The sequence below is a fragment of the Nansenia antarctica genome (assembly GCF_963989245.1).
Source record: "Nansenia antarctica genome assembly, chromosome: 6".
NCBI lineage: Eukaryota > Metazoa > Chordata > Actinopteri > Argentiniformes > Microstomatidae > Nansenia > Nansenia antarctica.
This window is the reverse complement of record NC_137676.1, coordinates 47,444,254-47,467,045: the sequence shown is the minus strand read 5'-3', so window position 1 is coordinate 47,467,045 and position 22,792 is coordinate 47,444,254. Positions and strand designations below refer to the sequence as shown.

Below are 22,792 nucleotides of genomic sequence, written 5' to 3'. Positions count from 1 at the left end.
GAAGATTTCCTAGTGAGTGCTGTGTCCTGGATTCGTCTGTCCGTCTGCTGGGTCCTTTGGAGTAAGAACCAGAAGTGAAAGACAAAGATATAATTAAAAGGGTGCTTTCTACAGAGTGCAGAACCGAGCCGAGCCTGTCCCGTAGCGGTGTGAAATGCGTGTGTCTCATGCCCAATGCGTGAGACTTGAGAGCCCTGCTAACCTATGCTGTTCCACCAACCCCCCCGGGGAGAGGCCGACCCAGTGGTCCCGGGGGGAGGCCTCCCAGAGGGACACACCTAACGGCAGGAACTTCTACAGGAAATTAATATGAGGATCATCTTAAGTCTATATGAAGGATAATCTTTATTATCATAATTCATTATTTGTCAACAGCGGGAATCTCCTCACTCGCGGTCTTTCCTGAGGGGATTTAGGAGAATCATAGCAACGAGTTTGAAACCTGAACAATTAATTAATTCCGAGATAGCTACCCATCAACCCCGTTTCCTTGGCATTTTTGTGAGAGTTGGCTGGTAATTTCTGATTATTTTTGTATGTTACTAAGTTTGATTTTCCTCTTAATAAATAAATGCTATGAAACTTATTTTTGGATCTCAGCAAATTGTTTTGGCTCGTCATTCAAGCACCATCAAGATCCTCCTTGCGTCTCTCAGCGACTTTTACGTGTGGTTCCATCTAGTCGCGACAAATATCCTCATATCCTCTCACACAGAGAGTAACGGTTTTCTTGGTTTTTTCTCTGAATGAATCATAGCAACCGCAAACTGGTGTTAAATACTGACCAAAGTTAGACAATTCGGAGAAACAAAACGTATATTTCATTGAAGATGCATTTACTGATGATAGAATTTGAAGATTTCCTAGTGAGTGCTGTGTCCTGGATTCGTCTGTCCGTCTGCTGGGTCCTTTGGAGTAAGAACCAGAAGTGAAAGACAAAGATATAATTAAAAGGGTGCTTTCTACAGAGTGCAGAACCGAGCCGAGCCTGTCCCGTAGCGGTGTGAAATGCGTGTGTCTCATGCCCAATGCGTGAGACTTGAGAGCCCTGCTAACCTATGCTGTTCCACCAACCCCCCCGGGGAGAGGCCGACCCAGTGGTCCCGGGGGGAGGCCTCCCAGAGGGACACACCTAACGGCAGGAACTTCTACAGGAAATTAATATGAGGATCATCTTAAGTCTATATGAAGGATAATCTTTATTATCATAATTCATTATTTGTCAACAGCGGGAATCTCCTCACTCGCGGTCTTTCCTGAGGGGATTTAGGAGAATCATAGCAACGAGTTTGAAACCTGAACAATTAATTAATTCCGAGATAGCTACCCATCAACCCCGTTTCCTTGGCATTTTTGTGAGAGTTGGCTGGTAATTTCTGATTATTTTTGTATGTTACTAAGTTTGATTTTCCTCTTAATAAATAAATGCTATGAAACTTGTTTTTGGATCTCAGCAAATTGTTTTGGCTCGTCATTCAAGCACCATCAAGATCCTTAATAATGTGACGAGGCCAAGGCTGCAGACCTGCCTCACATGGACATAGAGGCCCTCAAAAAGCTCAACAAGAACAAGAAGCTGGTCAAGAAACTAGGTAGGGAGATTAATAGCTAGTCGACTTCTATTTCAACAGCACTTACAAACTTACTTATTTTGAAGGCATTTTTATTTATTGCCACAAAAAAGTTTATCACACAAACTGTGTGAGTATTAGTGATGCTTGGTGTTGCTTGAATTTAGAGGGTTGAGGGTGGATTAATAACCCCTACTTGCATTTCTGTCTCATAGCCAAGAAATATGATGCCTTCCTGGCCTCTGAGTCTCTGATCAAGCAGATCCCTCGTATCCTGGGCCCTGGCCTGAACAAAGCCGGCAAGTTCCCCTCCCTGCTCACCCACAACGAGAACCTCAACACCAAGGTAGACGAGATCAAATCCACCATAAAGTTCCAGATGAAGAAGGTATGTCACTCCTGTCTCAATGCTTACACCTACAATCATGTCAGTGATCCATTCAAACTATGACTGTATTTTTAAGGTCACAAATGAATGCTTGTACAGTAGTACATAGGTTTTATTCTAAACCTCGATTCATGTGTGTGCTAGGTGCTGTGTCTGGCTGTGGCTGTGGCAGGGTTTCCGTTAGAAAAAATTGCCGTCGGACATCGTGTCCGGGAAGATTTCGATTTACCGGACAAACGTCAGATATTCCGGTCATCATATTAAAATATAATATAGCTGTTTGTCGCGGTGATTACTGTTGTGTAGCGGCCTATATATGCCAATTAATGTCTATTTCTCATCCGATACGATTAGATGCGAGCTATATAATATATAATAATATAACATGATTGTTGGGTTCTGGTTAGGGTTAAATGCTATATTCTGTTCAGCTTGGTTGTAAAGCAAGCCATGCTAACCCATCGCTAGTTCAAACAGACCGTAGTAGACTTTAAACAACAAAGAGACACGGAATCAATCATGATTATTATTTACTTGCAAGGAGGACGAATATAAGGCCTCTCCTGAGAGAGAGACCCCATATTCATACTAATCTCTCCTCCTGTGAGCCAGTCTTTTATTATCATACAGAAAGGAAAGGAGGAGGCACTTTTCATGAGGAAGTGCAGCGTAAGCACGAACACTTTTCATGGGAAAGTCATCATAAGCAGGTTCTCTGCTGGGCGACTCAGGCAATACAATGCCAGGAACACACATGTTCAGGAGGAGGGGGTTTCATGGACATTTACGACAGGGCCCCTCTGACAACACAATGCCAGGGCCCCTCTGACAACACAATGCCAGGAAAGGGGAGGCACAGCTGGGACCGAAGATAAGGTTTTGTATAATGATGAGCCCGCAAGTCTGTGCCCAAGAAGCACACAGTTGAACTCTCAGAACAGAACAGGAATGCATAGAGTTCATGCACTCCTCAAAATGTACTCTTCATTATGTACTCCTCAACAGACATTAAACATTTATGAAAACCTCATTCAGCCCTATCAATGATTCGCATGCGCGCTATGCCATTATGTCCAGCGCTGAACGGGCGCCTCACTGGGAACTGAACAGACAGCATCGATCAATGAACGGACTCCACATTACGTTAACTGAAGTTTGTTAAATTGTTTGGGATTAATGTGAGTTTTCTATTTTCTCTTTCCAGTTTTACCCTTTTTTTATCAATAAAACAACGTCATTTCTATAACCAGGTCTCGCTGGTTGGGAAGGCATTTCGTTTAGCTGCCTGTCAAATCATACTTAATCGGACTCGGGAGTATGACAATGAGGAGAACATAACTGTTTATTGAGAAACGATTGATAGGCAGGCTGGGATACGTATATAAAGAAATACCACAATGTCTAGATGTATAACATTTTGCTCAAATATGCAACCAGCAGTAACTTGGGAGTGTCCAGTTCACAAACTCAAAAATGCTCAGTCCACTGATTCACAATCAATTCAACAGTTCATCAAATCCCCAAAAGTTCAGTTCAGCTCAATCACAGTCAATTCAACAGTTCATCAAATCCCCAAAAGTTCAGTTCAGCTCAATCACAGTCAATTGTATCCAAACAGTTTCACTCTTCACCCCGCTCCCACACAACGAACGCAAGACTTACAGTTTTTAACAGTCTGTCAGTCCGATAGGCTTAGTGGTGTCGGGTTACCCGCGCTGCTTAAGATGAGCAGCTCCTGCTCTCTCCCCAGCTTCGGTGCAAGCGTATGACATTCCCAACGGCCTTGTATCCAACTGTATCCTTACGTTTCATCCAGCTCTTCACGGTCCGAGTAGGCTAAAACATTTACCGAGACGCAGACAGCGGACGCGACCTGCGGCACAAACACGAACGGACGGAATAATCCACTTCCTGGATTGTTTGAATCATCCCGCCCTCAGCACTCGGTGAGAGACACCTTATCATTTCGCGTCGTCTGTAGAGAACGGGGATTGGATGATTTACGATTGGATACCGGCAGCGTGTGACGTGTGACAGCGTGTGAAAAAATCGTGGAAGTGACAGTCGGCGGCGGAGACATGGCGACTTCGGTCCGCAGTTTTAATTCGGTTACAGGCACACTGGAGAATACGGGGATTTTTTAAAATAGAAGGAATCAGAATGTGAACTTAGAGGGAATTATTTTCACCGGACATTATGTCCGACGAGTTTTCAATTTGTCGGACTTCAACAAATTTTACCGGACAAAGACCGGTAATTACCGGTTAACGGAAACCCTGGGCTGTGGGTCATGTGAAGATGACTGAGGAGGAGCTTGTCTACAACATCCACCTGGCGGTGAACTTCCTGGTGTCTCTACTGAAGAAGAACTGGCAGAACGTGCGTGCTCTCTACATCAAGAGCACCATGGGCAAGCCCCAGCGCCTCTACTAGAGAATCAAATGGCCCCTTGTTTCTGTCAATAAACCTGTGGAAACCTATCTTGTCTTTGATTTGGTTTTGAACGACTATCTGCTTTTAAGGGCCTCTGTCCTTGTGAGTGCTTTTCGTCCAAGATGCAATATCTTCACTAAAGTAGACAGATGGGTGTCATTGTAGAGACATTACATTTCACTTTTACATGGTCACGTTTGAATATGTTCATCATGTTCTTATTATCGAAGATATACACAAAGTCTTAAGGTTTTGGATGGCTCAATGAACATGTTAGATCGAATGCATTCTGAAATATCATGATTCTATTACAAATGAAATCATTAAGAAAGGTCACTTTGCCCTTTACATTGTGGCCTCTCCTCTTTGTCAAGCCTCTGACCATCAATAATGTCACTATGGGTGACTAAGATGTCAAGCTATGTCCCACATATGGTATGTTTATTATAAGATATAGGGTAAACACGATGTGTTTCATATGATCTGGAGAAAGGAATTCTAACAGTATATTTTGTCACCTCTTACAGTGTTCTGCGAATTCTGTGGTAATCATATCAAAGTGGATTTTTGTAATGTGTTTACAGTTTTATGCTGTGATCCTTCTAATAGTAGTGGGAAGTATTGGTAATATAAAGAATGTGGAAAAGGATTACGTATATATTTAATTCGTTTTTATTTTGTAAGATAATGAAAATATGCTCATGCCCATTCACATTATTGGTAAGAAATGTAATAAGTTATCTATCCTTCTCAAATTAAATATAGGTATAATACAAAAAACAACTTGCATCTATTTTAACATTGTTTGAGATTTGTGCTTGGTCAATCATGATGGGCCTCATTATAATATAAATTGTGAACAAGCACATCCTGGTCTCTTCACACAATAAGCAATTGCAAGTGGCACCAGACCTTACAGTGCTATAAACTGAAATATAATATGTCCAAGGGAAATAAGATTAGTAAGGAGGAGGAAGACAGTTCCTTGACTAATTCTCTAGGGTCAACCCTGCTGTCTGTGGTTATGTAACTCAGATACACCACAACAATCTCTGAGCTGCTTTAGGAACCTGTCCTGGTCCTTTATCCTTGACGGTGGATCTCATAATGAGATTAGCTACGTCCTGAATGCAGTTCTGGAGAGAGGCAAAGGGAGAAATCAATACACGACTGACGGTAAGATATTGCAGATATGTGACATATCAGCAGATTCATTCTCAAATTTGAACTGTTCTGAGCTGACCGTATAGAATGGGTGTCACATCCTGTGTCTCTGCCATTAACCTGTAGGATCATTCTGCTTGTCTGCTGCCAGACTACTATGAACACTTCATAGAGCATGAGTCAGACTGTCTGTCGTTCTCTGATGCTTGGTTTTGCTCTATTCCTCAAGCCTGAAGGAATCAGACCAGGATGCCCGCCAGTGAAGACAGCGAGGAAGGTAGGCTATAGAGTAGCCTTTCTCTAGCACATCCTCATTCTCTTATGGATGTTGTTGAATGTACAGTATTTAGGACCACTATCGCATCATTGTGAACCACACTCTGACATGTAATCTGGAATGTTGTACTCTTTCACAGAGTCCAGTCCAGATGACCAACCTGTGACATCTTGGAAGGACATGTCTATTATAGAGCGCGTCGGCCTCAACAGGTGATGTAATTTAGTGAGTTATTGTCCACGTTGTCAGAATGATTGGACCAGAAGTCACATCACAAAAACAAAATGTGATATACAGTGCCCACCATAAGTATTGTAAAGAGTCTTTGTGTTCTTACCTCATAATACCTATACCTATAATCCCAACGGTTTGGATGAAATCCAAAACTACTATGAGCTTAAAGGGAGCTTTAATTCAAAGTTGACATTTTTCCGATTGGTTTCATATTTAACATATTAAAACTTGGCTTGATAGATTTTTTCTTTTCAAATTCTCCAAATTCATTGGCTGGCGTCTGATCATACTGCAAGACAATGACCCCACACACACTGCCATAGCAACTAGGGAATTCTCCAGCATCAAAAGGCAGAAAGTACATGTCAATGGTTCATGAAATTGTTGTGTGACAATCCTGCCTGCTGGTTAGTTGTTTGTCTGTCTGTGTTTGTGTTGCTTGCAGGTTGGGCGTGGAGTTGGATGCGCTAATTGTACACAAGTACACAAGTACTTGAACGTCATCTTTGACTTTCACGTAAGCACATTTTTCTAAACGGACGTAAGCATTATTTATAAAAAAAATAAAATTGCGTACGTGCTTCCTTCTATAAATACCACATATACTTTAAATTGAACGCAGGTGAATAGCGGCTCAATTATAGAAGCTGAATTAAGCCAAGTGCTATAATATAGGGTAGGCGTTCGTCTGGAAGCGGGAGGGGGCAGAGAAGGGTGACTTAACTTTTGATCATGACAACTAACCAGGCAAACGCTTATACTCAAGTTGTAAAAGAAAATCAGGGGAGGTGGTGGATTTTATCATGAGGACAATTTTAGCATCCCTTCAGCGTCAGTGACTTCATAACTTGGTAAAAATGTCATTGCATGTGTGCGTGCCCCCTCGCCCACAGTATTTTATCAATATGCGCAAAACTAAATGTTGAAATAGCAGTAATACCACGTTCATTGATAAAATGACATAAGGTATGGAAAAGGGGGATGGCAGTGTTAGAAGGAGGGGGATGATTTTGACCGTTTTTATTTCGGGGGGGATGCTGCACTGCTTATACTGTAATAATATAATGGTCTTATTCTTATTAGGTGAAAAGAATAATCCAGTATAATTTAGCGTGTGGCCGGGCAAGGTCCGTTGTGGAGCGCACTAGGGGAGATTGACAGCTCCGGAGGGATATAAAGAAAGACTGAAATACAATCATAAACATCAGTTCCCTTTAAATCTTGAATTAAACGAATTTTCTCGGCTGATAACAACATCGTTAATTTTATTACGAGTCACATTCACTTCGTATGAATTACAGTATAGGCAGTGCGGATCACATGGCTGTAATAACTCTGCATAACCAGTAGGTAATGTGCGTACGCAAGGTCAATACCCGACGTAGAGCTACGATCGTTTCCACGGTCAAATCGACTCACATTGAAATTGTATAAATCACTACGTTGACGTGGTTTTTCTACGTACGACACGGGTAAGACCAGATTTGATCCAAAGTACTTTCTATAAATGAGGCCCCTGGGCACCGTGTGTCCTTGCGCATAAAAGCGAACACCTGATCATTCCTTCACTCTCTTCCATCAGTGGCATTTCAGTTTTGTTTGGTTTCCCACCTTACAACACTACCGCACTACACATTTCACTGCATCCACATATACTGTACACTACTGATCTACTGATAAGCATGCCTCATTTCATTATCTTTTCTTTAGTTGTACATTGAGTAAATTCAAATTCCTTGATTATTTGATTTTCGTTTCCCGTGTTTCCCAGTTTTGTTCCAACCTCTGAGCCGGGTTGTAACAAATGTCAGATTTAAATTAAATTGAACATGCATTTCATTTTCAGATGATTTTAGGCAAAAAGGCTTCAAAACAAACAGCAACTGAAGATGGCTCCAGTAAAGGCCTAACAGAGCATCACCAACATCTGGTGGGGTCAATGGGTCACAGACATCAGGCAGTTATTTTACGCAAAGGATTGTTGACCAAATATTAAACATGAGTACATTGTATGTAACATTATATGATTTTTCCCAATGCTTTTGGAGCCCTGAAATAAGGAGAGTATGTTTAAAAAATGTTGTGCTTTCTAAACGGTGAGAATGCTGAGAAAGCTGAGAATCTCTACCTTGACCCCACAGTAATAGTTTGATTTCAAATCCAAGCTATTTGAGTACAGAGCTAAAAGAAGACAACATGCTTCCTTTTTCTAATACATATGGAAGGCACTGTATAAGAACACCCATTGAGTACAACATTGCTCATTGTTGTTTATTGTCATTTTTGTTATTTACATTAGTCACTATGATTCTCTTATATTTCTCTCTCTTTTCTAATCTACCTCTCCCTTTATCACAGCATTAACATGACAGAGGAAGAAGTGGAGGTGAGGCCATTCATCTTATTAACTCTTTTATATGATATCATTATGAATACATATTGTGATCATAGATCATACACTTCCAAAATGCTTTTCCTATAGTGTCCCCCCACCCCCCTTCCCCCTTTCAGACTGCTTTCTCCAAGATAGCCATGGCATTCCGCTGTGACCAGTACACCCTGAAACAGAGGCTGCAGGCAGAGGAGCATGCCCGCAACCTGGCCGAGGAAAACATCCAACTAGAGCTGACGAGAAGCCGGGAGACTCTGGAGGTAGGTCAGGGGAGGCAGGTCAGGGGAGGTAGGTCAGGGGAGGCAGGTCAGGGGAGGCAGGTCAGGGGAGGCTAGTGGAGGTAGAGATCGGAGAATGGGTTCCTTGTAATGCATGGAATGGAATGAGGAATGGGGAATGCTATCCTCAATACCATTCCTCCTTCCATTCCATGCATTACAATGAGACCTCTGATTTAGTGCTGCTACAGGGCCAGCTTTAGTTGCTTTTTGTTCTTAGATTTGTACTCAACACTTTCTCCTGCAACCCACAAGTTTCTGTGAAATTTATGAAAAGTGATAATAAATAATAATAATAAAGTGACAATACATGGCATGTTGTGTTTAGAAGGATATACGTATGGTGGCCAGGACGACAATGATTGATCTACAGTACCCCTTAAAATTGACTTTTTTCAGAGTTGGGTTTGACCATTTTTTATCTTGCCTACAGTATCACACTGTGCCAAAAGTTTACAAGCTGTAACAGCACAACACATTGTGAACTTCTTTCTGTGTGCATTCAAGAGGCTCAGTCTTTACCAGTGGTCTACATGGAGTTTTAACCTGTTCCTGTGTGTATTTTCAGACTCTAAAGGTTCTCTGTCTGGACAGTAAGCGCCATAAAATCCTCCAGAGACTGGAGCTCTGCCTGCACATCCTTGGGGGTACTGTGGAACGGATCTCCAACACTGCAGAGGTTCTAGGAGCTGTGCATCAGGTAAACATCATAGGACGCCCTGGCCGGCAACATCTATGGCCAAAGTCAAAGAATAAACTATGACAATAGAGTAGAATAAATTCCTTGCAATTCCTTGATGTTGTTTATTAAATTTACTGCCTGAATGTATACTCCATGAGAGCATAGCACACATACTCAGCTAAACTGGGGGGATTAACTATTTGTTGTAGGAGGCACGAATGAGCCGAGCAGTGGAGCTGATGGTGGAACATGTTGAGAACCTGCAGAGGCGTCATGAACGGGACAATGCTGAGCTGGAAGAGACGAGGAACCGGATCCAGAAGAGCACCCACCGTGTCTTCATTGACCCCAGAGGCAAGTCTACTGTACATGAACATGCTCTGGTTGGCGTGTATCATGCTGATGCTTTTATTTAACTGATGGGTCTCTAGTTGCAGATGAAAGCGAGATTCTGCAGAAGGTCCATAAAACCCCTCAGAAGGTAAAAACATGCCTCTGCTCTGATTTAGATTCATTTGAATATATACTCAATATAGGGTCTGTTTCCTGAACAAAGATTAAGGATAGTCCTGGACTAAATCACACTTCCACCTTTTAGTCTAGGTTTAGTCTTAATCTATGGCCAGGAAACCGGCCCATATATTATAGTCTTACTATATTTTTTCCTTCAATCTTCCTCCTGACACTCGTCTGTCTTTAATTGTCTTGTATACAATTTATTTTCTAGCATCATGGTCGTCGTAGGGTCAGCATATCAGTTGTCTCCAAACAATCTCAGGTCTGTTAACTTCTGTGCTTTCTCTCAAAAGTTATACACACCACATTCCATAGTAGTATGTAGTAATGTCTCTTTTGCGTTAGGAAAAGCGAAAAAAGGAAAGAGACTCAAAGAAACAGACAACCCTAGGAGAGGGGCCAAGCAAGAAGACGGCACTCTCAACCCTGTCCCCATCACAGACTCAGAGCTCAAAGTCCAATAGTTCAATCATGATCAAGACGAGACATTACACCTCGCAGGATGGCAGGTAATTTTACAGCCATGAACCATCCATTACTGTCCTGTGTGTTCCTAAGGGCCTATCACTGCTGAGCAAGGCACTTGACCAAAATGGACAATAAAGTAATCTAACTCTTCTTCTTTTTTTGCAAGTGGCATCAAGCCAGGAGCTGATGTCATCCAGTTGTCACAGGACCCCTCTCTCATCTCCATCTCTGGCTGCCCCACACATGAGCCACATGAGGAGGTCATCAAAAAGATACAGAGCAACAGGTATTACATGCCTTGGAATCATACCCTCAGCTTTATATCATGTTCATGGGTACAATATCAATTTACAATGTTGTGTCCTAATATATCTTGATGATATGTGTGTATTTGCAGTTCCCCCCTGGTCACTCTCAGCTCTCTCAGGCACAAACACAAGAGCAAATCAGTGCTGGAGAGTAAAAAAGAGAACAGAGAGAAAAACATCACATACTGGAACAAATGTGCCATGGGAACGTAAGCCACTCACAGTGAATCTTCTTTCTTTACAGGTCAGTAGTCAATTATATTGTGATATGACATGATTTTAACATGATTTTCTCCACCTCCTCTCTCTAGGTGTGGCCCTATATGTAGACATCACCCTCTGGCACATTGGCTGTACCACTGGGTTCTACTCTGCATATACCTCCTCCTGCTTGGCTGTGTAATAGGGGTTTCTGTCTTCCTATGGAATCTGTATGGCTCTTTGACAAGAACTCAACCACAAGAACATTCTGAAGAAGATAGACGCAGCAGTTACTGGTTCCAAACATAGCATTCAGTCATTGAACAGCTTCATCCAACATTCATTCATTGTCTCCTAAAGGATAAGTTATATCTGTTTTCTGTGATCAATCCGTTTTTAAAAATACTGTAATGCTTGTAATGATTTAACAATCTGACTGGCATGTGTGATTTTTTTTTTTTGTTTAAACTGGCAACAGTTGCACAATGTATGTTATGTTGGGTGTGCACCTTTTTAATTGCATGTGGTAATTTGTCAAAATATTGTAAATATTACACATTCAGTAGCAGACGTGATATGGTGATGTCATACATTCATTTTGCATGCAGTAACCTGCTTCAAGCCTGTAAAACAATCAAATATAAAACCTTTTATTATAAATATACAAACAATATAAAAACATACAATCACTTGGTTAGTAGTAGCACAACAAGACCATAATGCAGTGAGAACATCCAAATCACAAAAACAATCATGCTTCAAACCACTTAAAAATAAAGGCATCTTAGGTTAATATGAAATAATAATAAGGTTAACATTCATCTTATTTCATGTCATCGTTATTCTTCTACAGCTGTTATACTTAAAAAGAGAAACAGCAATATTCTAACATTTTCTAATGCTATTTCCAAAAGCTACTTTCAGTGATAGTTACTTTCTGCCTATACTGATAAAGGAAACAGGTAATAGATATATTTAGATAATAGGGTAATGGATAGAAGGATTATATTAGGAATGCTGTAACTTTATTTGGAAACTAGGTGAACCTGTTGTGCAAAATGTGTACCAGACACAAAGAGATTCTTAGAACTACAGTAAATACTTATTGAAATGTTATAGACAGTGACAAATTTATGAAACTTGTTTTAAAAACATATAATATTCATCCTGTAGAAAATAATGTACTTAACTCACCCGAAACATATCATAGAGACAAATATGCTTTCTTTTGAAATAAATAAACTGGCATAATGCCAAGTAAAACTTGCTTCACAGAAAGCATTAAATATAATAGGTCACAAGTAGTAGATGTGGTTAACATGGTACCCATGGGTCCAAGGTTTTCTGCATTCTGTCAAGCACAGTGTCCCTCTTCCAGGACATACAATCTCACAGAGTCCATTGACTCAATAAATACAGACATAAATAGAGAGGATTCCTCATGTTACACCTGACTCACTATCTCAGAGTCCTCTTCAATAAACCACTGCACTGGAGTTCCGTCTGGAGCCCTCTGAAGGATCACCTTCTGGGGACCCTGGAAAACACAACACATATTTTAGTTCAGTCAGCCAGTATAATAATACCTTCATTGATCTTATGTGGGTATTTATTTAAAACGTTGATTCCAAAATGTCAATCTTGTACAACAAAAGTGTAATTTATGTTCCAGTGTCTGCAAACAAGTCTTACTGAGGAGTATGTGTTATGAATATGTGTTGTGGTAATGAGTGCAGGCATTCTAACCTCTTTATAGGGGGGGAGGTGAGGGGAGGTGGGGCTCTTCACTCTGAAAGACCCCTGGCGTTCTAAGAAGCCTGGGCCTGTCTTTTGGAGCTGGTTCCGCTGATGCCAGGACTTGAGCTCCTCTGACACCAGCTCCCTGGGTAACACCCGGGTGGCATGGTTTGGATACTCCCTAAGCGAGGGCGTACGGACCAGCCTATTGTAGGGGGGCGGTGGCTTCAGAACTCTCCTAGGGGAGGACAGCCCCTCTGGCCAGTGTCTCTGCTGGGGTGCCCGGGTCACAGGTGGAGGGGGCGACAGGTAGAGTTTCCCCATGTCCAGGTCCTGTGGAGAGCAGAGTTCCTCTGCCATGCCCCTGCAGAAGCTCTGGGATGATTTGTGCTGGTTGTTCTTATACATGCTGTGGTGGTTGTTGTTGTTGTTGTTGAACGCTGAAGGACCTTTGTTTTGGGCACCAAAATGGTAGCCATAGGGAGGTGGGCAGAGTTTAGGTATCTCTGTGGGGCCCTCTCTGCTGGGGGAGCTGGTATCGGAGGGGACAGAGTGTTCTGAGCTGCTGTCCTCAGAGCTTGACTGGTACAGGCACTGGAGGGAGTACTCTGGTGACTTCACCATGAACTCTGCCACTCGGCATCTTGGCAACATGGCTCGACCGCGGCTCTGATTAGAGCTGAATCTCTCCAGGTCGTGAGCAGGCTTACTTTTGGGAAGCCTGATGGAGGAAATAACATGGGGAGAAAAAGTCAGAAAAATGCTTGCATTTAGATCTATTCAATACATTAGATCATGTTGTATAGATGTTCTTTTAGGGGCATGGTATGAACAATTACAATGTAAAAAGAAGATCATATGAAGTAATGTTAAATAAAATATTTTTGACAATAACAAAAGTATGAAATGCTAATTTATTTGATCACCACACTCATGCCAGATAAAAACACCAAACTGACTATAAAAAAACGATTTCCTTCAAAGCTGCATTTTGTGAACACAAGGCGTCACAATTGACACGCTGTTACGGCGGTGACATTCTGAAACCTTACCTGAAGGACTGAGAATACTGGCGGCGTACATGCAGCTCAGGGGTGGAGGGGGCGCTGTTGGAGTGAGCATGGCGCAGAGCCAAATTCTTGATAGAGGGGAACTGGAAGGGGAGAGCACGGCTGTCTCCAGACACTGGGGTTCCCACTGGACTGCTACTCACACAGAGAAGTACCGCAGTTAAACAACTGAACTGGATATATAATATAATACCATCAACAATACACGCAATCAAGCAATCAAGCAATCAATCATTTTGTAAATGATGTCAAAGTTCAGGTTAGGCCCTTCATATTTACTTGGTCAGTGGGTTTCTTACCTGGACCTGCTGCTGCAGGCAGAGAGGGGTTTGTTGAGCTTCTGGTAGGGCTGGTCCAGACTGGACTCTCTCCAGGGAGAGTTCTGAATGGGAGAGCGCTCATACTCCACGCTGGAGCTGGAGCCCATGGTCTGGGCAGAGAGAGACTGCTGGAGACTACCCTGGGAGGACTGCAAGGAGCTGGATGACGACTGGAGAGGATCTGCAGATGGGGAGCCCAAGGCTGGTGGAGAGAGGGGGCTGGAGTCTACATCTGTGGAAAGATAGAGGAAACACAATAGCGAGAGTGCGAGTTGTCAAAGGTGTTGGTGTTTTATTTACATATCTATTGAATTCCAATTTCCACAGAAAATTGTTGACAGGCAGTTGTGGCTCCACTTACCATCATCCAGGGCCACTGTGTCAGACAGGGAGCTATCGTCAGATATGCACAGATCTGGGGACAGAAGCAGAAACAAAAACCTTCAGCACTTAATCCATCCCACCTCTATCTAATTTGAGCATATGTGACACGGTCTGGTGAAAAGGGTAACAAGTCGGCAGCCGATTTAATGTTCAGATGATACACTCGCTAGTCAACTAACACATCTTGTTTTGTGAGCTTGACAATAACTAACAATGTAAAGTAGTGTTATAGTTAACTAGGTAGCAGTGGGGATTACTCACCGAATCCATTGCATTGCAGTATTTTGGCATAACTAGTAAGTGTGTTGTTATTTTCAACAACGTTGAAATGTATTTCCATGTTTCAAAATAAAAGTCCTTTTAATTTGGACTTGTTACCCTTTTCACCAGACCGTGTCATATATGTCACATGTTCTAGTCTTTTGGTCCGCATATCGGCAACCAATCAAAATGTTCAGACTTTTCTTTTGAAACACAGAACTAGGTTTCAACATTGTTGAGAATCACAACACAAACTCGCTAGTCAAGCCAAAATACTGCAACGCAATGGATTCAGTGAGTAATCCCCACTGCTACCTAGTTAACTATAACACTATATATAACACATTGTTAGCAGGCTCACAAAACAAGCTGTGTTAGTTGACTAGCGATGTGTCATTGATTTTCAACAACCCTGAAATGTATTTACATTTTTAGAAAGAAAAATCAGATCATTACATCAGGTTCCGATATGCAGACCAAAGCATTAGAATGTGACACATATGAGCTCCCTGCAGAACATAAAGTAGCCTGAGAGGGGCAGTAACAACACTCACCTCTATGGTTGGCTTTGGTGTTGGTCCTTGGTGAGGCACACTCATGCTTGATCCTGTGCTGAAACACTACCTCCTGCAGATCCTTCACTTTTCTCTCCTCCCGCTTGCATTGCTGCAGTCGGCTCTTCTTCACTGACTTACTCAGGTGCTCCTCCACAGAGAGTCTACGGGCTGCCTCATAGATCTGTAGCTGCAAGGCCAGGTCTGCCTCAAGAGAATGCAACTCTGAATCCTAAGGGGGAGAAAGAAGGAGCTATATCTTAGACAAAATGAAACTCCTGATTGAGCTAGGCTTGAATGAGTAAATAGTCTGTGGTTAAGTCTTTCTGTCTTTTTTGTGTATGGGGCTCGGTACCTCTCCATTCTGGTGGATCAGGTCCAGCTTGAAGGCAGCTCCTATTCGCCGGCGAACACGAGGAGGATTCTCTTCAGGCATTAAAGGGTAATCTGAGGACAGTTTGCCTGTCAGTTCCTGAAAAAGTAAAGAGAGTCAAGAGATTAACTTGAGGGAATAACCCTGCTTAATTGTTAAGATTAATGCTGAAAGAGAAGCTTGACAAAAATTACCCTCTGATCCCTTTCTTTGCATATCACTCGTATCAGCATGATAAGTGGGGTTGTGCTTATGAAAGCCACACAGTGTTACCTACCGCCTCTCTGATGCAGAGCTTCTTGAGCTCCACCAGACACAGTTCCAGACGGTCCTCCAGAGACTGGTTCTTCAGCTTCATGGCCCTGGTGTGTGTGGTCAGATCCTTGATGGGGGATGTTGGGCTATCTGGACCTGTAACATACACAGAGAAGATTATATCAAAGGTACTTTTCAGAACACAGGCCATACTAAAGAGTAGAGCTTATTCAACTTGGGTTACGGTCCTACCAGAGTGCAGAATGATCCCGCTGTCAGTGTCGCTGATCTCCTCTTTACTCTCCATGGCTGTTGTGAGGAATTCTTCAGTGTTAGAACAATAGCTATTGGAGGGAAATATTTGAGATGGGTAAATATCATTACTTTTTTTCTTTATTTTCTGTTCAGATCACTGAAGAAAGTGCCAATCATATTTGCAATCAATTTACGTAATGTCAGACAATATACACACCATCTGAGTTACAAACCCTGATGCTACTCTTCTCCTCAACAATAGTGAATACATGCTGAATATCTATTTTCCACTGCTCCCCTAACCAACTAATGTTGCCCCTCCCTTGCTCTCATCACAAAGGCAGCAGCCCCACGCTTGACTCGGCACATGTGCAGGGGTTAATCCGAAACAGGGCGCCATGGAGACGGGGCACACTGCGGCTGGCCTGGGGAGTGTGTCGCCATGAGGCGTGTCAGAGGGCGTTTAAAGAGACGGAACCCCCAAAAGAAAGCAGATGGCTGCAGGAATTACCCCTTCTCATGGACTGCACCTGTTCCCCCCTTACACCCCTCCCAGAGCTCCCATTCAACCAGTGTCCTGAAACCCTCTAGGGCTTTGAAGTGGAAGAATGTCTCAATGCTGGGCTTGTCTATGCAGCATCAGCTCACATAAGGCAATCAATGATTCAATATACACACACACACTCACAAACCAGAAAGCTAAATTAATGTTGTATATCCACTCCTTTTCATATCAATGTTTGACATTTTCTACATCATTTGTGGACATATTTAAAGCAAGAGTCTAAAAGTGACTTCTAAAGTCACTAAGCAGCATGGCAGCATGGATATCCTGTTTGAGTTTCAGAAGTAGTAGAAGCTGAACGACAGTGTATCTATCTGTGATATGGGGTGAGTTGAATAAGAGTTGAAAAAGTCATCTAAGGATAAGATAGATCTTTATTCAGTCAGTTTTTGGTGTATTACTTTGTTTCCATTCTCACATGTCTGTTATCAGTCAAGGCTCTCCTAAAATGATTTTTTATTCTTTCATATTAATACAGTGAATCCTTTTACACATTCGGATTCATATATCTCTGTTTCCCCAACTCACCTTATTTCACTATGCATACCCACCTATACCATTACATTAATTCACACACAACCCCCCTCCCTGACTTCTATCCCCCCCCCCCCCCCAACCCTTTTTGGTTGTCGTTGTTGTTTTTGTTTTGTTTGTTTTTCTTTTAATTATTTATAAGCCATACCATATATGTACAGCGGAAAGAACAGAAAAAACAGTAGACAAAATTGTGGATATGATTGTATATTTTGCTGAAACTGAAATAAAAACTAAGTTAAAAAACAAACAAACAAAGGACTGCTTTAGGCCACTAACGAGATTAGTAGATATCATTACCCTTCCTTGTAACAGGACAACATACACCACTGCCACACAGGAAATAACAACTCTTAGACTGGATATAACTATTGTGACTGCTCACATGCTTGTGTTTCTGTGTGTAAAAACACAACTTCAATGTGTCTACGGAACTGACATTTCAGACAATGGATCCATCCTTCTAAGAACACACACACACACACACACACACACACACACACACACACACACACACTACACACACTACACACACACTACACACACTTCTCTACACTGGGTCATGTAGCCTTAGCTGCTATAGATTAACAAGGCCCTATAATCCACTGGTCCTATCTAATGCAGTATGTTTAGAGATGGGTATCAGGCCTTTCCCGAGTGACGGAGGACACAGCCAGTCTGCATGAGCAACTCTTGACAGGATGTTATTGTGTTGATCACACAGGCTCTGCCCATTCAGGACAGTAACTCATGTGAACTGATGCAGCTTTGAGCACACAGTAGGACAATGAGGAACAGCATGCTCTACTGTGCACCACCGCTTACTGAAAACACACCAACAAAGGCCCTGTATCCACCCACCAGTCTGGGTAATCTGCTAGGGGTACAATATCTGCTGACACCTCTAGCTTTATCCCAGGAATATTGGGCACAACAGTGAGACAGGCAATAGGACCCCCTTCTCAGGGAGAGAAAGGAACAGGGCTGAGTGGGTGAGGTAGGTAGGGGCCTTCATAGGGGACTGCAATATAAAACTGGGACGGCAACAGGAATTCAGCCTGGTAATCAGAGACAGGCAGCGTAGTGTGGTGTTTGCCCACTTTCACTCCATAACTCTCTGAAGACTTTCACAATGTCTGTGGTCGGAGGGCTGCTTGGTGGGTGGGTGGGTTGGGGTTAAACAGCAGACTGTTCAATAAATTGTAGCCTTATGCCTCGACATTGACATCATTAGCCATAGTCTTCAGTCATCCTACTCATATGACCGTTAAGGATGGGCAAAAATCTACAAATGACACCATTAAGTCAGGAATCTATTTCCTGGAGAAATACTACTGTTACCACCCAACAGACTATGACTTAATTGCTGTCATCAAAACAACCTAATTACAGCAAAAATCTTCTGTGAACATGACAAACGACAGCCATCACAGGACTGGTCAGGATAGCAGCTGAGTGTTACACCCATCCTCACAGCATCCTCACAGTTCGCTGTACCATGAAAATGTAACATCTACGGAAATGGGTGTTTATAGCATGAGATTATGATGTGGAGTGACTGTCTCCCAGACTTCCCCACCACCCTTTCCCATGAGCCTTAGGAGTTGTGATCTCCTGGAATGTAGCCACCACCATACTCATTACCACTGTGGTCGGGCCTGGAACTACCAACGGGGCTAGCCTAGGAAACAGTGAGGGATGCCTGAAACCAAACCAAGACCTGAATGTGAAGCCTGTAATTAAGATTCTTAAGTGAATGCTGATACTATGGAAGAAACCAAACGACTTTACAGTATGCCTTATTGCAGAGTCTGATGAGGAGCCAAAATCCATTCAGCAAAATGTATCCATTCTGTGTACAGCATGGGCTGCTGGGGGAAAGGGATTCAATGTGGGGGAGCACAGGGAGAGAGAAAGGGGGAAAAACCTTTCTTTCATCATCCAGACCCAAAATACTGTACTCAAACATAAACTCATGAACACAGTAGCAAACAATGGGCCTGATAGGAAATGATCATCTGAAACAATGGCATGGAGGACATTAATCCTTCTTTAACTCCAATACATGCTACACCCTGATACTAGCAACATGTTTCATTTGACAACTTTCATTCAGAACAACTGAACATTAGTGTCTTAAGCCTGGTACACACATAAAGATAATCTGGCCGATTTCGGCCCGATTTCCCCCCTTCCAACCAAGGACAGCAAACACCCGATTATCGTATGGCTCTAAAGATTATCCTACAAGATTATCCTGTGGTATGAGGTGTGTTAAGAGTCGATTTCTCCCGACAATCTGCTTGGGAAATGGTCGGGGCCGACGATCGTAAATATTAAACGTGTTCAATATTTACGATCAAAAGTCCTCTTGTGTGTGGGCGAAACTGACAACTCGCGAGTCCGATTGTGACGTGGAATGGAATGTAGCCGATCAACAAGCGAGTTGACTGACGTGTCTTCTTCTTTTCGTTCTTCAGAACTTGATTTGCCCTGTCGCACATGGCTGCCTCGTACAGGTCAGTCAGGGTACTACTACCCTGATAACGTGAGATTTCTGGCTTGGGGGACGAGACTCTAGAGTCGTAGGACAGATCTTTGTATATGTGGTGTGCTGTATTGGGAATATCGGAGCACACCACACACAATACGATCAAAACTGTTCAATCCATGATTTTTTATCTTCATGTGTGGAGTCTCTCTCAGATAAAACATCTGTTAAGATTTAGAAAATCTTTATGTGTGTACCAGGCTTTAGTTTTCCAGTAGAGACAATGAGCAACACACCAGTCTACTCTCAGTCATCCCTGGTATTGGGGGCCATGTCAGCCAGACACATAAGCTCTGTTATAGCCCAAAGACAACATAAATAAAGAGGGCAAGAAGAGATGCTTGATTGTTCTTTCATATCAAGAGTCTCAAGACACATGCTATTAGAACCTTCAGTCTTCAAGACCACTGCAATTTAGCAGGATGTGATACTTGGTCTACATAATTTGTATTTACTCACCCAATGTCAATCCATGTGTTTATCACCAACAGATAAGAGGAACTGTAGCACCAGTGGTGAAAATGTTTGGTGATAATTGATGCAAACAACTGACCATCAATCAGTGTGTTTTCTCCTTATACGCAAATACACATATATTATGTGTAGACCATTAGCCCCTTTTGTCTCATTTCCTGTGTTAAGACTAAATGGCCCTGGCAAGTGGCAAGATCAATTAATTGTATGATTGGATTGACTTGTATGTAAACACACTCAAGACTGCTAAACACATGTCGTAGTATTTTTTATTCTGGTTTAGGGGTTTGTATAGTGACATTTAAACATATTGATGATGATACTCATCTGATTGAACAAGCTAAAACATGTCATAGGGACACTGCCTGGAATAAAGACAACAAAAAGTTAAGAAGACTTGGGCTTTGCCAACTGCATTTGAGTTGTGTGTTCATCCAACACATAAAAAACATTAAAAAAAACATTTAAAAATGTAAGTAAAAAATACTACGGTAACACATCCTCAACAATAGCTGACATTCACATCGGATACGAGTGTTGCTCTGCTGGGAGAATACATTCAGCTGATACTTTCTGCCTTCTGTTGTTTCGCTGTAACAAAACGCGAATATTACATTTAGTAGGCTAAGGCGTCCTGTTACTCAGTTATTTCTTCTCGAAATGTTCTTACCTTTCAGTGCGTTGGTGAGTCCTCTTAAGTTCAAAGCATCTCGTTGTAACTTAGAGCGAAGAGTCACTGAAGTCAGATGTGATGATGGACATCGGGGGCGTTTCGTGGTGGGACATCTGTCCTCGGCTCGTACCATTCTCCCAAGAAAAAGAGGGGTCGAGTACTTGAGTTGATGAGCAGTTCTTTTAAATGTATTCTTAAATAAAAAAACAAATGATGTGCACTTAGGTGAATTATAACGTTTTGCAAAGATATTTTGAAAAAATAAATTAAGAAAATAAATATCATTTGGAAATTTCAGCATAGCCTATTTGCAGAGGACGTTTTCACCCGACAATACTTCTTTCCAGACACACTCTGCCCCATTGACACAGCACACGACTCACCGAGGGGGGCCAAGGCGGCATTATTAGTCTGAAAGGGGAATATAGAAGAATGGCCCGACTGCCCGAGAGAAACAAAGTTTGGGGAGATGGCGAGTGCCTGGGACAGCTGGCTGGTAGGCCAGTCCAAGAAATGACGAACAGCTTCCCAGAATCCCAGGCCTATAGCGTAGGCTTAACACTGAGGCTTAACACAGGTTTTAATTTTGAAAATAAAAAGTTTGTTAAATTACAAAAACTGAAGTTACATCATTATAGACCAAGGTCTTGGCTGTTCAGCAATGTACCGGTGCAACCTCCTCATTTTGTATTTTCTTCATAAAATAGGCGTTTTTCCAGTCATTACTTGGTTTTTGTCAACACCGTCACACACAATAAAACGTTTTTATTTTTTATTTTTATTTAGTCTAATATGTATTTAGAGATTTTAAATCATTATCTGGCATTCTAAGTACACATATATGCTGTTAAATGTTGAATATTCACTTTCGGTAATTTTTTATACTGTTTCACGTGTGAGATCTTACATCATACAACATTTACTTTTAGCTCAAACAGACAAAGTAATGCTTTTTTTTTTTTACTTCAAAGTAACATTTTTGTATTAAAAGAAACTATTACTTTAATAACTCAACACAGCACGGAAGAAACAGATTACAAGCATATTCATTTAAAACAAATAAAACTCCCTCTGACGGTGGTGACTTTAGAACTGACGGTGGTGACAGTGGCCTCATTACAACATACAATTCCAAAATGTATACCACTCAAGTCAATGCCTTCTTGCTTAACAACTTTATCTAACAATTTGGTACAACAAATAACAATTGTGAGCACTGTGATGAACATTTAATAAGGAGCATAAGGTACAATTAAGCAATATCATTATTACGTATTATGTACAGTACTTAGGATAAATTACATAAAGAAGAATAAAATAGAGGTTAATGAAACATTATAGGCCATATTGGTATTTATTGCTGTTCTGTTGTGGATCGTCTAAGTATAATAATAATAATAATAATAACTTTTTATTTGTATAGCGCTTTTCCTGCAAACGTTGCAGCTCAAAGTGCTCCAATCATTATATAATCATAATTTAATTATTTAGCCATTTAAAGGCAATATTAAAAAGATGGGGGTTTAGTCTTGACTTAAACATATTTGCTGAGGTTGCATCCCTAATGTAAACTGGCAGTGCATTCCACAATTTGATATATAGAATATGAGAACATGATGTCTGTTTTTCTTTATTGACAGAAACTTGAACCTGTTGACGAGCTGTTCCTATTTCTGATGCACCTTTCGGTGGGCATGACGCTCAGGGATCTGGGCCATCGATTCAACATTCACCGCACCACAGCCAGTAGGATTGTCGTCACATGGGCCAACTTCCTTTACAACCTGCTGGGGTCAGTGTGTCTGTGGATGTCACCGGAAGCTGTCAAAGCTAATGTTTGCAATGGTGATAACTGAAAACGGATTGCAGAATAT

General features: G+C 41.8%; 2 protein-coding genes across 2 annotated transcripts; one reads left to right on the top strand and one right to left on the bottom strand.

Annotated features, from left to right (window-relative positions):
* Positions 1–1,501: 1,501 nt before the first annotated feature.
* rpl10a (ribosomal protein L10a) lies at positions 1,502–4,392 on the top strand (the record flags this gene model as incomplete). The annotated part of the gene is made up of 4 exons (XM_080534573.1): positions 1,502–1,592; positions 1,787–1,959; positions 2,104–2,124; positions 4,243–4,392. Coding segments are annotated over 4 exons (435 nt in total), but the record flags the coding sequence as incomplete, so codon positions are not given.
* A 7,964-nt stretch (positions 4,393–12,356) lies between these two features.
* Positions 12,357–16,173, bottom strand: inavaa (innate immunity activator a; the record flags this gene model as incomplete). Its single annotated transcript, XM_080535331.1, has 9 exons — positions 12,357–12,449; positions 12,659–13,370; positions 13,702–13,854; positions 14,019–14,271; positions 14,401–14,454; positions 15,239–15,470; positions 15,594–15,710; positions 15,889–16,022; positions 16,119–16,173. The coding sequence occupies 9 exons, from the start codon at positions 16,171–16,173 to the stop codon at positions 12,357–12,359; spliced, it is 1,803 nt and encodes a 600-aa protein (XP_080391457.1).
* Between the last annotated feature and the right edge of the window lie 6,619 nt (positions 16,174–22,792).